The sequence below is a fragment of the Aquarana catesbeiana genome, linkage group LG03 (genome assembly GCF_042186555.1).
Source record: "Aquarana catesbeiana isolate 2022-GZ linkage group LG03, ASM4218655v1, whole genome shotgun sequence".
Lineage (NCBI taxonomy): Eukaryota > Metazoa > Chordata > Amphibia > Anura > Ranidae > Aquarana > Aquarana catesbeiana.
In genome coordinates this window covers 221,326,472-221,343,628 of record NC_133326.1, presented here as the reverse complement: position 1 = coordinate 221,343,628, position 17,157 = coordinate 221,326,472, and the positions used below count along the sequence as shown (strand labels likewise).

At 39.2% G+C, this 17,157-nt stretch overlaps 1 protein-coding gene across 6 annotated transcripts in view; it reads left to right on the top strand.

Moving 5' to 3' along the window:
- PTPRZ1 (protein tyrosine phosphatase receptor type Z1) overlaps nt 1-17,157 on the top strand; it is a 375,560-nt gene that overhangs the window by 220,352 nt on the left and 138,051 nt on the right. For 3 of the 6 annotated variants that reach the window (XM_073619800.1, XM_073619799.1, XM_073619798.1), the window contains exons 11-13: nt 2,061-2,107; nt 8,083-8,989; nt 10,823-11,497. In XM_073619800.1, coding sequence (XP_073475901.1) covers nt 2,061-2,107; nt 8,083-8,989; nt 10,823-11,497 — 1,629 coding nt within the window. Of the gene's footprint in view, nt 1-2,060; nt 2,108-8,082; nt 11,498-17,157 lie in introns of all 6 variants that reach the window. The other 3 variants (XM_073619802.1, XM_073619801.1, XM_073619797.1) reach the window with 2 other exon arrangements.

Here is a 17,157-nt window from a genome sequence, read left to right as displayed (position 1 = left end):
CAGCAATACCTCAGATACAACATGAATTTAAAACCCAAGTTGTGTTGGCTGCAATCAATAATCATTACTATTTCTACATTACTGTACGAGTTGAGTTATTTGGTATTTAGGTCCTAATTGTGGGTATTCTAGCTGCTTACTTAGAATATTTCCTCAAGGACATCTGATAAAAATTTGTTCCCTGGTAGCAAGTATATTGCTCTGAATCAGAGTGTATACTGTAAAGTAAACCAAAGTTTCGCTATTTAAGTTTTACTATGCCTGGCAGATTTTTAGACTGTTTTGGTGTGTCTAAAAAAACTGTTAAAGCTCTCAGCCAGTGAATAAATGGTATTGCTCCAGTTCTACTTTCTCATGGCAAAACATTTCAATTGTAATCAATGAAATGATCCGTCCAGTCAACAGTGATATTTTAGTTAAAAATTGATTTTGGAAGGGTAGCCTATATCTCTGTGGGACCCCATTAGCGAACCCCTCCTGCCACAATTCCATAATAAGTCTTGACCAGTTTGGAATCATATACATCCTGTTATATAAAGAGTATCCCCACTTGTGTTCTCTATAGCTTAAAATAAATGAAATTGAAACAAAGACAATATGACTCCCTTATGATCTCATAACTGCTACTGGTGTACATAACTGGAAAGTGCAGACATCTTGCCTCTGCTGTTCCTGGGGATCATAAAAAAGTGTTTTATTATTTAGCAATGTACACTATATTACCAAAAGTAATGGGACGCCTGCCTTCAACTTTTCCGAGAAGGCTGTTCCCAAGGTTTGGGAGTGTGTGTATGGGAATGTTTGACCATTCTTCCAGAAGCGCATTTATGGGGTCAGGCACTGATGCTAGACAAGAAGGCCTGGCTCACAGGCTCCGCTCTAATTCATCCCAAAGGTGTTCTACCGGGTTGAGGTCAGGACTTTGTGCAAGCCAGTCAAGTTCCTCCACCCCAAACACACTCATCCATGTCTCTATGGACCTTACTTTGTGCACTGGTGCGCAGTCATGTTGGAACAGGAAGGGGCCATCCCAAACACTTCCCACAAAGTTGGGAATATGAATTTGTCCAAAATGTCTTGGTATGCTGACGCCTTAAGATTTCCCTTCACTGGAACTAAGAATAAGTGTGTGTAATGGCAGGCGTCCCAATACATTTGGTAATATAATATATATATATATATATATATATATATATATATATATATATATATATATATTATATAATAATTTCTAACATATATAAAATATAATATCATTTCTACAATAATTGAGCCTCTAAAGGCTATGTCCGTGTAAAACTAATATTTTATGTTTTTACTCTGGATGTCTGAATCACCTTCCTGATTTTTGCATCTCTCCAAGTTTCAAGTGAGGTCAATCTATTGCACTTGGCTGATCACACTGCCCCATTTCTTCCCTCCTTCTATGTAAGCTTAAATATGCCTATAGTGAACATGCATGTGTGTGACCATGATTGGCCTCCAAGCAGTGCAGAAGGCTGACATACACACTAATGTTCCCCAATCCTAACATTAATAGCTATTTTAGAAAGTTCTCCAATTTTTGCAGTGTAAGCAAGATTATTACTTTACCCTGATGGCTCTGTCTTCAGTAAACATTATAAATATTATATCAAAGTAAGGATGCCTTACTTCGATAAGGAAGTAAGGATTCAGTCATGTATGACTGTGTAGTTACAACCTTCTATCTAAAATAAATATTGAACACATTAAAATAAGCAAAAATGTACTCATTCTGTCTTAACAAGTTTGAAATAACAGGTTTAATACAGTTGATCATCTTGAAATTGATCATCCAGATCCCGTTCAGTTTATTATGTCACCTTCAATTTATTCCTAAATAAAGAAAAAGGATGTGCCTAAAAGTAAGGTACTTCGCTGACTTCCATAATACTGATTCCCTCTTAAGTAGGAATCACTACAGTAACTGGAGCTAAACCTTTTAAACATCATGTAGTTTTATAACATTGACACACTTATTTATCTGTACTGTTAATTGACATTCCTTTTTTTTGCTATATATTTTTTTCTTTTTGCAGGAAATGACCCATACATTGATGTAACTGAAACAGAAGAGGAAATAGAGGTAATGTATTATACAGATCTATCACTGATTGGGTCTTCCAAAATAGGGGCTACACAATAAATAATAATGTATTGGGTAATGACTGAAAGACTTATGCCACCAAACTGTGAAACTTCAACACTAGGTGCCATTTTAAAGCTTTTCCCTATTCACAGTAATTATTCTAATCAGGCCATTTTTTTGCAGTACGGCACTGTGTTATTTTAACTGACAAGTGTTCGGTCGTGCGACGCTGTACACAAATAAAATTGATGTCCTTTTTTTCCCACAAGTAGAGCTTTCTTTTGGTAGTATTTGATCACCTCTGTGGTTTTTATTTTTTGCGCTATAAACAAAAAAGACCGACAATTTAGCAAAAGTTATAGGGTCTACAAACTATAACATATTTTTTGTGGAATTTTTATTTATTTTACTAGTAATGGGCTCAATCAGCCATTTATAGCAGGACTGCGACATTGTGGCGGACAAACCGGACACGAAGTGACACTTTTGATACTTTTTTGGGACCAGTGATACTAATACAGTGCTAAAAATTATGCACTGTCACTGTACTAAGACAATGGCAGGGCAGGGGTTAACATCAGGGGTGATCAAAGGGTTAAATGTGTTCCTAGGGAGTACTTTGTAACTGTGTGGGGGATGCTTTAACTGTGGGAAGACAGAGATCCATGTTCCTGCTTAGCAGAAACATGGGATCTCTGTCTTCCCTACCAAAAAATGGCAATCTGCTTTGTTTACATAGGCAGACCACTGTTCTGCCTCTGTCAGGAATGATCGGTGGGTCCCGGCGGAAATCGGGTCTGCCGGACCCGCTGATTGGCTCCCGTTGTTTCCAGTCACAGTGGGGGTGGGTCGGCAGTGGCGCGCTTGCATGCCACAGACCTGCAAGTGCAAAATCGCGTACCTGTATGTGATTTTGCGCAGAGGAGCCTCCGCTCCACAGTACGTGTACATAGGGCGGTCGGCAAGAGGTTAAAGTACTGTATGACTAAAGGCAAACTTTTGTTTTCATTTTGCACAGTGGAGTGGAGATGGATTAGAATACTTATTAGGTTGTTAATGCTGTCTGTGCCCCCGTTAGGGAGAGTCACCCTCTCTATTTGTCCTATTTACCGTACTCATTGAAAGTGAAGGTAAAAGAAAACCCCAAATTTTGGGTTGTCTCCAGAAAAGTAATGGAGGGGAAATCTTCCAATGTGGACACTAGTTATAGTAACCTGAGGGGACCCACTGGATTCACTTAATTTACAGGGATTTCATCTCACTTCCTGTTTTGGCTATGGGACAGGAAGTGAAGGTAAATCTCCACAATGGAACACAGATGGCAAAAGAAAAAACTGACAGGGGTTATAACCCTCCCTTACCCTATCCAAAATTAAACAGAAGGTTTCATTCTACTTTAACCTAGCCTGAAAGGTGCCTAATGTAACAATAGCAAATTTATCCCTTTGGCAAAGATTGGATGAGAGGCCCAGGCTGAACCAGGTAATCCCTATATTAAAATTACCTCTTGTCAGATATCAGTCTTTACTGCCCACTGAGGTTCTGGAAATGACATTGGCATTTGACATAGTAACATGGATGAAGCATGGTTTAGCATGCAAACGGTCTCTAAACAGGTGTGTGACTGTCAGGAAGGTATTGCCCCACAAAAGAGAGTCAGGCTAGTCACCCAGGGCTCCTTCCTCCTTAAAGAGACCACTGGACTGTAAGAGAGCAGCCTATGTACAGATACATGGGGAATGTGTGTCAGTAATTTAACCAGGCTGTCAACTAAGACAGACCATGTTTGAACAGGTAGGGAGCCTGCACAACCCAACTGAGCAACTTCATATTCAGGAGGCTGTAGTGTTGAGATGACTGGCAAAGTATGAGTCTGTGTGGAGGGAGACTGAATGTCTGAGTTGATCTAATATTAGCCAGAAAGTTGAACATTTTATTTTTTATTATTTTGATGATTAAACCCCTGTATGGGAAGCCTGATTGCTGATAAATAAAAGTGGCCCAAAAATGTATATGTATTGCCTAATTTACAATGCCTAATGCCCTGTACACACGAGCGGACTTTTCAACCGGACTAATCCGACGGACCGAATCCGGCGGACAATCCGACCATGTGTGGGCTTCATCGGACCTTCAGCGGACTGTTTCTGTTGAAACTTTTACGGACTTTAGATTTGGAACATGTTTCAAATCTTTCCGCCGGAACTCCGCCGGACCCAGTTCCTATCGAAAAATCCGCTCGTCTGTATGCTAGTCCGACGGACGAAAACCGACGCTAGGGCAGCTATTGGCTACTGGCTATGAACTTCCTTATTTTAGTCCGGTCGTACCTCATCACGTACGAATCCGTCGGACTTTGGTGTGATGGTGTGTAGGCAAGTCCGTTCGTTCGGAAGTCCGTCAAAAGTCAGTCGAAAGACTGTCGGACTTTTGTAGCCGAAAAGTCCGCCGTGTGTACAGGGCATTACAGAAACAAGCAATGCATCTTGCATAATATAACTCTTGTAGAAAATGTCCATAATGTTTGTATACAGAGGTTTGGATAAGAATAGCATATGCAACCACTGATTGCTGTCAGTGGATGATTCAAATTGCTAAAGATTCCATTATACTGAAAATGAGCTGGCCAGCGATGAGGCAGAGATATAGTTAAAATGTCAAACAAAACCAAAGAAAATCCCAGCTCAACTTACCAACCAGTCTGCAACCTACCCAATTGTCCTGTCTAACAGTATGCCTTAAAAACAGGGGTTTAGTTTGCACACATTTGCAAATACATGCGGAAGCTGCAGAGCCACTTCACTGTACCTCAGTAATAGTAACAAACGACTGGCCACTGACCCCATCTATAACTGGGCTTTGCAGCAAGATGCCTCATAACTGCTTCCACTGTGGACGCTCTCAAAATTTAGGGTTAGGACTGCAGATAATATTGGGGTGCCCTGAAGTGGTTCTGCAACTTATGCACGTATTTGCAAATGTGTACAAACTAAGCCCCTGTTTTTAATGCATACTGTTAGACAGGATAAATCGATTGGTTGCAGACTGGTCAGTAAGTTGAGCTTTTCTTTTTGTTGTCTTTGACATGCGTCACCCTTCCATGTGCTCTTTGCTGCAAAGGCCAGTTATAGGTTGGGGCAGTGGTCATGTGTTTGCACTGATAGTTAGTGTATCTATGGTAAAAAAAATTAAACAATGCATATATTTTGGACCATACCCAAATATATGATACTCAATCTAAAAAAAAGTCGTGTTTTTTTTTTTATTATCCATGTTTTTATTTCAAACTTTTCTGATGATCCTGTCAGCAAGCTGCTTATGAGTGCACATACTTTAGATTGGTAACAATGCTCAGGTATGACTGAAATCTCTCCTAAGGTGTCACTCATGCAGCCGCTACACTAGCTCACACTGCAACAGGATGCGCTGATGCAAGGTGATTCAAAATGTTAACAAGCAGTCACTTTACAAAAAAAGTCTTTACTGACCACTTTAGTTACAGCCATTGTGGAGCAATTCATCCTCAAAATGCAGTTGGGTTCAGTTCAAGTCAGGTCCCAGCACTTTTTTATCCTTCCTTTTCCTGTGCACGGATTTTGTGTTTGCATTGGAAATTAGAAACTGCAACAAGTCAAATAGCTCATAAAAAAACAATTATGCACTTACACGACCCCAGCGGGTTCAGAGACATATCCCCCTTTCTTACGGACATGAGAAAGGGGGGCTACACCCCCAAAACATGTGTTGTCATGGCAACCTGCTATGTGAGGTGTGGGAGTGAATTATAATTCATCCTGACAAAAGGATGCCAGTTTACCTCTCCTCAGAGCCCCAAAGGCTTTCGGCAGACATCAGGTGCCACTGTGCTCTGTCTTGCGAGCCCGCTGGTAATAATGCAGAAGAAGTATTGTATTGGTGTATACCAGGCTGTGTCCCTGGCCAGGACTATAGCCATACATCTATAACAGACTGTGAAAGGTGCACGCCCCCCGCTGAGGTCACGTGAGTGCATATTTGTCTTAATTATTATTTGTTAAATAATCATTTTTACTGTGATTGCAGTGCACTTCCCTTTTGTGCTCCCGTTTTTTTCAACAAGTCAAATAGAGCCCACCTCATTTCCTGGATGAAGGTCGTACAGCATCATCTAGCCCATGGGTGCTTAACCTGTGGCCCCTCAGCTGTTGCGGAACTACAAGTCCTATCATGCCTCTGCCTTTGGGAGTAATGCTTGTAACTGTAAGCCTTGCAATGCCTCATGGGACTTGTAGCTCCACAACAGCTGGAGGGCCACAGGTTGAGAAACCATGATCATTCTAGCCAGTTCCTCTCCAACCTTATTGACCCTGGCCAACCTTATACATTCATTGGATTTCAGGTCTTTTTATAATGGAGACTCAGCATTACAAGTGTGAATTACCTAGGGCAGTCTAATGCAAATGCAGTCTGCCTAGGAATGCCCACTGCTCATGACTGACACCCACCCATAAAGACATTGTGATATTTGCACAAATCCTATAAAGAGGCAGCTAACCACTTGCATTAATGTTGAGAGATCGTGAGAGGTGTACCAATGCAATGTGCTGTGATATTTCATCAAGCTATGTAAAGCACCCTGCTGGCCCCTTCCCACCATCCATGATTTGCCTGCATTGCATAGAGAAGCATGGAGACCCACTGTTGCAGTTACTGTATCTTAAATAGGATATGTAATGAAAACGGAAAGGTTTTATTAGCTTGTTGAAAGGAGGAACCCATGAAGGCAATATATAAGAAGATGTGATGTCAGTTTTAATTGAAAACTTTGAGAACAAATTATTGCACAGGTGCTGCAGCTACAGATATCAGTGAGAACTTGTTTTAAAGCTTATTTAAACTTGATAAGAATGTGTCCATTTCTGACAGTTCAATCCAGTGGAAAGTAGAACTAAGGCCAGAAATGTGTGTTTAATTTTGTATAGAATAAGGGATGGTTATGACCCCTGTCTTAAATTTTTTGTGTCGCATTGCGGAGATTTCCATTCACTTACTGCCCCATAGTCACAACAGGAAGTAAGAAGATATCCCTCCAAAGTGAGGAAAATTCCAGGTTGTTACCAGGGTCATCAGAATTAGTGTTCCTGTTTGAAGATTTCCTTTCTATTCCTGTTCTGGTAACAACTCAAAATGTGTGTTTTTCTTTCAATTTAATTCTCTGTTACATTGATCACCATGGCAGATAGAGAGGGTGACTCTCCCAAAGGGGATGCAGGCAGAAATACAAACTTGACAGGTTTTCGAATCCCTTTCCACTCTATGAAAAACTTAAAGTGTTACTAAACCCACAACAGTAAAATCAGTCTGTATATGCAGTAAAGCATGCTTGTTATACTCACTGTGGAACCTAAGGGGTTAATCATCTGCATTGTGTAAAAATACTGTCTGATCCTGTATGCACAGATCCTCCCCTTCTTGCATTGCCCCCCAAACATGTCCGGAGAAGACAGAGTTACTGGAGTCAGGCTGCACATGCTCAGTTTGGTGTGTATTGCTAGAGAGTTTTTTTTTCTTGGGAGAGTGCATGTGATCAGTACAGTCCAGACAGAGGGTCTGGGGTCCTGCATCCTGACAGCCAGTGCACTATGAAAACTCCTCCTACAAGCTTTAACCAGGCACTGATAAAAGTCACAAGACTGCTATATACTGCTGACAAGAAAAAGGTATTTAGCAGTTTATATTTACTAAAATTATTGCATTTCCATGTTCTTTGTACTGTGGGAGACCAGATATAGTGAATGCAGGATCCTGGGTTTAGTAACACTTTAAGTTCTACTTTAAGGCTTAAAATACCTCTGGTCACAAAAGAAAAAATACATTTCAATAGATAGAAGGGAATAAAAAAATTATACTTTGCTATGTTACGTTTTATCTATAAATATATGTATGGGTATATATTCTTGAAAGAATTATGAAATCTTTGTGTTCTTTGGCAGAACACCGATGAGGACATATATGAATTAACTTCACACACTACTAGAACCAAAAATCAAATGCAAGAAAAAGGGACCCAAGAACCAACTGTTCGCAATTTGGAAGAGAAGAGTTCCAAGTCATATAAAACAACACCAGAAACTTTGCAGCTACATGAGCATGATAGTCTCAAAACTTTGCTGTATCCTACCTTGCAAGCTACATCCAAAACATATGTTGCTACAACTACTGATAAATATAAAGAAGATTTGAAAACAAGCGAACAAGAGGAAGATGATGAAGACAAAAGAAGCACAGAGTTAAAAAGTAAGGTTGACATATGGATGCTTAATGACACTGTCACTACCAAACCACCCTCAGCAAATGATATCCAGACCAGTGCTACTAATGATCTTTTGCTGACCACAACCAGCTGGAAAAAGAGGATTTTAATGCCTTCCCAGAGACCTCAGAATGTTATTAGTGACACTTCTGTAACTACTCTGACTACCTTTTCTGCAGCATTTACATCAGATGAGACATCTTCAACAGATCCAGTTTCCTCACAAGCTCCAGAAGAATATACCAGTGACAGCACCTATGAGGTCATTAAAAGCACATTGAGTGATGAGAAATATGAAGCATTTAATGCTACTTCCCAACCTGAAGCTAAGAAGGGTCTAGACATGAGTTCTGTTACTACATCTGAGATTGCATTGTCATCCTCATCACAACAACCATTGTCCTCTTCTTCAAGCAAGAAAGATCTAGAGCCATCTACTGTTCTTCCTGAAATAGAGAGACCCTACTTTTCAACGTCTACTTTTTCCCCAGTTGAAAAATTTCAGCCTATTTCCCCAAGCTTTGGACAACATGGCTCTACTTCTCCGAGTGAGGTATTCGCTCAGACAACACAACCAATATTTAATGGTGAGATACGTCTTCAACCCTCCTACACTAGTGAAGTTATTCCTCTAGTTACCCCCTTGTTGTCTGGTAACCAGTTCCTAAAAGCTACCCCTGCCGCTTCAGATATTGGTCCGACCCTGCATGTCACTCCTGTATTTCCCAATGTCGATGTATCATTCGAACCTTCCTTGTCTTCCAATGATGGCATACGTTTGCATACATTTTCCTCCGCTTTCTCCGCTAGTAAAGTGTTACGCCATCATGCAGTATCTGAAATGTTTTCACAAGTCACGCAGACGGTTGCAACTGATACACTTTCTTTGCATGTTTCTTTGGCCTTGCCTGAAACCAGTGTTTTAGTTCAGCCAAGCCAAACACATTATTCTGATGTGACACCACATCAGACTGCTCATGCTGCTTCTGAGATGTTAACATTTGGTCATGAGGGTGACACCTTTAATAATGTTCCATTTATTTCACAACTTGAAACACCAAGCACTGATTTAAAGATGCATGCACTTTCTGTGGTGTCTGAACCTGCCTATTCTTTGTCTAATAATATGGCTTCCACAGAATCCTTTGCTGTTACCTCTGACTCTTCGGTGTTCTTGCATGATTCTGTGGGGGTATTTCACCAGGGTACCTTAATAACAAAGCTTAGCACTGAACTGTATCTTAAGCCAAGTACTGTAATAACACCAGAGGATGTTTTACTTCAGCCTACACACTCCGCGATTCAGGATGGGGAGAACTCAGAAACATTCTCTGGTAGTGGGTTCTTTTTTGATGGGATAGATGGTTTGAAAAGCCATAATGAGACCCCAGCTGCTACAATAGTTGATGTTAAATATAACACACTTGATCTTAATCAAAGCAAGCCAGTTACCACAAGTCTTAAAGTAGATGACACTGGATCTCAGACTACCTCCACTTATGGTGAAATAGCTTCAGGTGCAAATCATGAAGTCATGGCAGACCTTTCTTCATCCAGTGTAATTAGGGACACTCAGTCTTCACCTGACATCCACTCAGTGTCTCTACCCACTGCCAGGAATTTTGATGCTGACATTAATGCAATGTCAGAAAATCTGCTACTTGTTCAGCCAGTGAATTCTGTAACAACAACCTCTGGTGATATATTGCTTAAATCTATGCTTGCTGCAGCCTCAAAAACTGTCTCTGCTTCTACTGATATGCTTCCTTTGCCAACTCAGGAAATCTTTAATGAAACATCAGAAAAAGCCATCAATGAATCACTGACACAAATGGCCTCACAATTGCCTAATACTAGCATTGCTTTGGCTGTGCCCAGTGTTGGAGAGTTGAATGAAACATCCAGTTACCGTTACATAGGCGCTAACACTGGCTATCTGCTGCTGCCTTCTTCTGTTGGTGCTACCGCTGAGTCTTTGTTGCATTCTACATATGTTCAGTCTGTTTATATTTCTTTGTCCCCAAGTTCTGTTGAGCCTGCATACGCACAACAAACAATGTCAGTCTTGCATGAAAATGTCATTGAACCTCATTTTTTCACTAATGTAAATTCAGATGAAATTGTATCATTGTCACATGATAATGGCATAACTGTTCAGCCTGTAGATACTGTGCCTTTTTTATTTTCTGCAAAATCTCATGCGGTTTCTACTCCAGTGCTGCCTGTCAATACGTTAACCCAGCAAGATGCTACCCTTTATTACCATACTCCACCATACGCTTATCCTACGCATGGCATTTCTGTTGTGTCTTCACAATATTCTAAAGGCAGTGTGTTATCCACCTCTGCACTTGATACTGAAGCTAAAGATTCTGTTCTCCATCATATTATTTTACCAAATGTATATGTTTCTGTTACAGCTGATTCTCCAAACAGTGAGAGTCCTAGCACATTATCAGTATTATCTGCTACATCTCAAACACCAACTGATGTGTTGTCTACTGTCAGCTCTGATACCAAAACGGGCTCTTCTGTAGTGGATGATGGTTATCTTGTTGTAGCTAGTACAGATTCCACATCACGTACAGAAACCCAAGAAAATGTAGTAGCTGATGTTAGTAGTTATGTAGAGCCTGTATCAGCGAAGAATAATTTAAGCTTGAGTGAGCTCAGTGAGACAGCAGAAGAAGGAAGTGCCTTGTCAACAGCTGCATCGGACATTCAAATAAGCCCAGACTTTGAAGAAAGAAGCTTTTCTACAACCCCAAGCACTGAACCTAAGAAGCAGAGTGACATGACTTTACTGGAGACCCGCATCCAGACGGAGTACATGGCCGTGGAAAATACATCTGAATCGAATTCTTGGGCAGTACTGACTGGTGATGAAGAAAGTGGTTCGGGTCAAAGTACCTCTGATAGTCTTAGTGATAATGAGACTTCTACAGATTTCAATTTTTCTGAGCTTAATGACAGAGACAAAGACTTTGAGGTTGCAGTTGAACCAGGTAAAGCAGATTTAACGCCTGGATCTGAAATGTCAACACTTCCATCTGTAACTAGTGATCGTTCAACAGTAGCCAACGTGTCTGAGGCAGGTTAGTGGTGAAGAAAATAGGGTTATGATATTGCCTCATATATAATGAAATTATTATTATTATATGTTTTTTTGTGAAACATTGGCAATATTCTGATTTTTAATGTAGTATGGAAACAGTGTTTTTAAAATTAGAAAAAAAGAGTATGTGCTTGCAACGAGTGGCACATTTTAAAGTCATTCCAGTTTGTAGAAAATTTTAAATACGTACAAGTTAACAGATCCTTTCAAGCCAGCAGTCTAGACATGTCCCTGGTAAGTCTGATTTTCTTTTTTGGATGACTGCAGGATTTTAGACACAGTATTGTTTTTGAGTTAGATAGTGTTTTTTTTTTTTTTTTTTTTTTTTTTTTGGCGATGTAACTGATGTCATAAAATAAATCGTAATATTAAACTTGACAAGATACGATGATTCCTAACATAGCTTGCGCTTCTTTTAATTGCTTTGGTTTTGGATGCACTAGCTTCAGCAAAACTCTTCTGTGTTCTCGCAACTGGGTCTTCTTGCTTTGCTATCCTTTGCTTCTGGATTCTAATCAAATAAACGCATTAAACAATGTAACAAACAATGCAACCAATTGTTACATATGAATGCATGCAGCATGCCCTGATAAAATAGTGGATTTTCTGCAACATTAAAAGGTGCTACCCCATGCATAGGGGTATACATGTATACAGAAAATTGGTTGACTTTACAGTATGTTTTTATGTACTACAAATTGTCTTATATCTGCAATATGAGAACTTAGCCCACACTTCCTCCATTTACTCACTGATACACAAAAGTTTGTACTGTTTTTAAAGGTGTCATCAACCCTCTTTGGCATCAATACACACAGGTTATATTATAGATGTTAGAAGAAAAAAGAGTAAAGTTGATTGCCAGAGTAACCAAGTTGTATCCATCACATGTGACTAGTTACTTTGGACATCACTGCCACTTTTTTTCTCCAGTTGGTATGCATGAGCTTTATTGTTACTAAAAGTGTTTGGATGGTGTTTACATTATTATATGATGTACAAACCACATTGCTAAGGCAAGTATGGAATTTAACCTTCGTACACATTATATAGCTTTAATTTTACAAATGTTTCCTAACTTTTTGCATAATTTAAAATGAGATATGTATTTTCAAAATTGTCAAATTTACAGCCCATGTGTTCTGTACAGAGGAAGCACATCAACACATGCAACACATGCACATACACATTATATATGTTATATAACACTAGATACATGCTAATATCCCTGTTTCACTATGACAACCCTCTCTTTCCCCGATTTATCCGGCTATATTTTATAATGGCACTGATATTGTGGTTCGTTCAGTTCTTTGCTGTTAAAAATCTCCACCCGTATGCCTGAGAGTTATAGAATGCAAATGCATCCACAATAACATATATACTAGTGCTTCTACCTCCTGGTAGTAGCAAGACTAGTTAACTTTGTTTTTCATTTCTACCTTTCAATTGGAATGTTAAGTGAAAAACTAGACCCTACACTAAGAAATTTACTTTGTCTACTCCTTGTGATTGGTTAAGATTACTTAAATATATTTTGCATAGTGTACAACAAGACATAAATTATATTTAAAACAAACTATTATTTAACATAATAGTAGTTAACAGTGTATAATGGGAAGGTAAGCATACAATGTAAAAGTTTACTTGCAACAGCAAGCTTACCAATCTTAAGAGAAATATGGAGGTTTCTATTGCATACCACCTTCTAGAATGCTATCTGGCTGTCAGTGTCCAGTTTCAATACTTCCAAGTTACAGACCTTGAACAAGCATACGGTCAATATAAATTAGGGGATTTTTTTTCCCTGCTTTCTTTTTACATTCTTCAGCACAGTAAGCATACTTTCCTAGCCAGCGGGTCCAGCGATGAGCTGCTGGGATCCTCCTCTTTGCAGCCGCTGCATGGGTCTGGCGCCGCCATGTTGTCTGTGACAGCTGTTGGCTCTTCTGGGTACAAACCTCGCTAGGCCCCCCTCTCCTTCTCTTTTCTGAATAGGACTGCACATCATGCATCTCAGGAGGCACAGGGGGCACCGTGTCATTCGCCTAGGCGAATTTCAGAAACTGGGGGGGGGCGGGGCTGGCCGAGCCTTTGATAGAAGAAAAAAACATGTAAGTAAATAAACAAAAAAAAACAATATCAGTGCTGCGGAGGGGGAGCAGGATTGAGAGGAGGAGAGGGCCGTGGGCGTGTGAAGGTCCGCTTCAATACTGTAGCATGGCAATCTATGTTATAAAAATCATAATCGCTTTGCAAAAATTGTTTGCCACATGTTATTTCTGACATGACAAGTCAATTAGTCAGACAGACTGGGGGAGATTTACTAAAGCTGGAAAGTGTAAAATCTGCTGCAGCTCTGCATAGAAACCAGCTTCCAGGTTTTATTGTCAAAGCTTAATTGAACAAGCTGAAGTAAAAAGTTTATTGGCTACCATGTACAGCTGCACCAGTTTTTGCACTCTCCAGTTTTAGTAAATCAACCCCACTGTCCGCTTTTAAAGATAGCTTATCTCTAGTACTGGGCCATGTTCATGTACACACATGTGCACACGAATATTCTTCCAACAGAAGTATATGTTTACCTTTATGACATGTTTCTTTTTTACCTCCTCTGCTGGGAGGGGGACTTGGCCAAGCCACTTTTTTTTTTTTTTTTTTTTACAAAGATGAACATGCACTTTAAGTGGTAAGCTACACAGAATTAATTTACAAAAGTTATTATGATTTTTTTTTATTTTTACTTCAACACTTTTAAAAGACTATTGAAGAACATATATCCAGTATGTATGTATGAAAAAAAAAAAAAAAAAAAAAAAAAAAATATATATATATATATATATATATATATATATATATATATATATATATATATTTTATCCATATATTTATTTACCATCCATATTTTTTTATCATAGGTGTATTTTAAATGATAGATACAGAATATCAACCAAAAATCCTTAAAAAACACATGATATAAATGTTATAAATTGATTTGCACTCCAGTAAGTGAGTAAAAAAAGTATTTGATCCCCAAACAAAACATGACTTAGTATTGGTGGAGAAACCCTTGTTGGCAAGCACAGAGGTAAGACGTTTCTTGTAGTTGGTTACCAGGTTTACACACATTTCAGGAGGGATTTTGATCGACTCCTCTTTATAGATCTTCTCTAAATCCTTAAAGTTTCTTGGCTGTCTCCTGGCAACTCGAAGTTTCAGCTCCCTCCATAAATTTTCTATAGGATTAAGGTCTGGAGACTGGCTGGGCCACTCCATGATCTTAATGTGCTTCTTCTTGAGCCACTCCTTTGTTGCCTTGGCGGTATGTTTTGGGTCATTGTCATGCTGAAAGACCGATCCATGACCCACCTTCAGTGTTCTGGCTGAGGGAAGAAGGGTCTCGTCCAAGATTTTATAATACATTGCTCCATCCATTGGCCCCTCAATGCGACAAAGTTGGTCTGTACCTTTAGAAGAGAAACAGTCCCATAGCATCAGCCCCAACAGCCAAGAAACCTTAAAGGTTTAGAGAAGATCTGTAAAGAAGAGTGGACCTAAATCTCTCCTGAAATGTGTGCAAACCTGGTCACTAACTACAAGAAACATCTTACCTCTGTGCTTGCCAACAAGGGTTTCTCCACCAAGTTTATGTGCTTTTTCTGGATTTTTTGTTGATATTCTGTCTCTATCATTTAAAATACACCTATGATAAAAAATATAGACCCTTTATTCCTTTGTAAGTGGGCAAACTTACATAATCTGCAGGGGATCAAATAATTATTATCCCCACTGTATATGTGTGTGTGTATATATATATATATATATATATATATATATATATATATATATATATATATATTTAATAGTGGATTTAAAGTACACCTGTACTCTGTATAAGATCATTTAACTACATGGCACTTTCAAAATAATTAGCAAAGTGGAAGGCCTGAGCACTGCCATGTGGGAAGTGGAGGAGGGCTGGCTTAGCCATGTATACTTGCTTTGTATTTTTAATGCTCCCCAACAGTCAGTCAGCCCACAGGTAACGCTGTAAATTAAGTGAAGGCACTGAAGGAGACTTGCTACAGACAACAACATTATATATATAGTACAGGTTTAAGAAATTTTGTCTGATCAGTAGACCCAGTTCTTTATACCTTGTCAAGATTATTATCACAATTATGGATTTTGACTGATATTTTATATTGTAATTAAGCTCAGTTACATTCAGGGATTGTGTGTTTGTGGATAAAGTGAACCTGTTGCTGTACGCTGTTTGAAAAATACAGATTCACTTTAACTACCCATAGATCAAGATACACGTTGTGCAACTCACATATCTTATCTTCAATACTATTATATTCTGGTTGGCTTAAGACAAAAGATTGAACTCAAGTCCCCACCAAAAATAATTAATACCAAAAACTGTTTAGGGAATTAATCTTAAAAAAAAAGTCACAATTGGGACTTTTTAGGAACTTGAATATTCATCTTTAAAGTACAACTAAAGGCAAAACTTTTTTTCTTTCAGTTTTGGGTAGAGCGGTGAGGGATTAGAACACCTGTCGGGTTTTTATTGCCCCCTGTGCCCCAATTTGCCCTATTACTTTATAGAAGTTTCCTCTCACTTCCTGTTGTAGCTATAGGACAAAAAGTGAAGGGGAATCACAGATGGCATCATACAAACATAGAAACTGTGGGATTTCTTCTCTAAAGGAGTAGAGAATGATCACTTGGCAAAGTGTATTTCACTTTACAAAATAAATGTTGTTAAAGCCTAACTCTGGGTTGTCTATGAATTTAAATACTTAATTTGAGCCAAGCTGGCCCAAATGGACTACTGTATATCCTTTAATAATAGACGCACCGCTGGGAGTGCTGTACAATCATCAACTACATACCGTATACAGCTCTGTGTTGCAGCAGTGGTATGGGGACTTCGGTTTCTGGAACAAAATCAAGTCAAGCTGAGCGCCGCTCAGCCATTCATAGGAAGTCTTGTAATTTATGAATGAATGCAAGGCTTCCTCAGGATGAGATGAAGATAGTTTGTACAACACTTCCGGAGAGCACATCTAATATTAAGGAAAATAGTTTGTTTGGTCCAGCTTGACACCAACAATCTATTTATAGTCATAGTAAACCTAGAGAGGTTTTAAATACGTTAAACCTGTGTTCACTTTGAAGAGCCAAAAATATGCAAATACAACTGGAAAAAAAACAGGATTTTTTGTCAGCATAATAATGTGTACTCAAAGTGAACAAACGTTCAACTTGCTAAGTAAATCATCTCTACTCTTTTAGTAAATCGACCCCAATGGATGAGGTCAGACACTTGACAGGGTACCAAATATTAAACTTCAGCGGACATCTGACCCCTGAATTGTTTTCTTTAAAGGGCTATTTCACCTTTTCAGAAAAGATGAAATAGTGAATGAACACCGTACACCCTCCCCACCTCCTGGTCCCTGCTGTACTTACCTCCGTGGGTAGTGAGTTGTCAGTGCCCATGCAGCCAGTGTAGTGATCCAGGAACTCGAAATCCGCACTCTTCCCCCTCTTCATTCTGCAGGGCAATCTAATCACTCCTATATGGAAGCTTGGAGAAAGAAGGAGAAGAAAAGGGGTAAATAAAGCGAG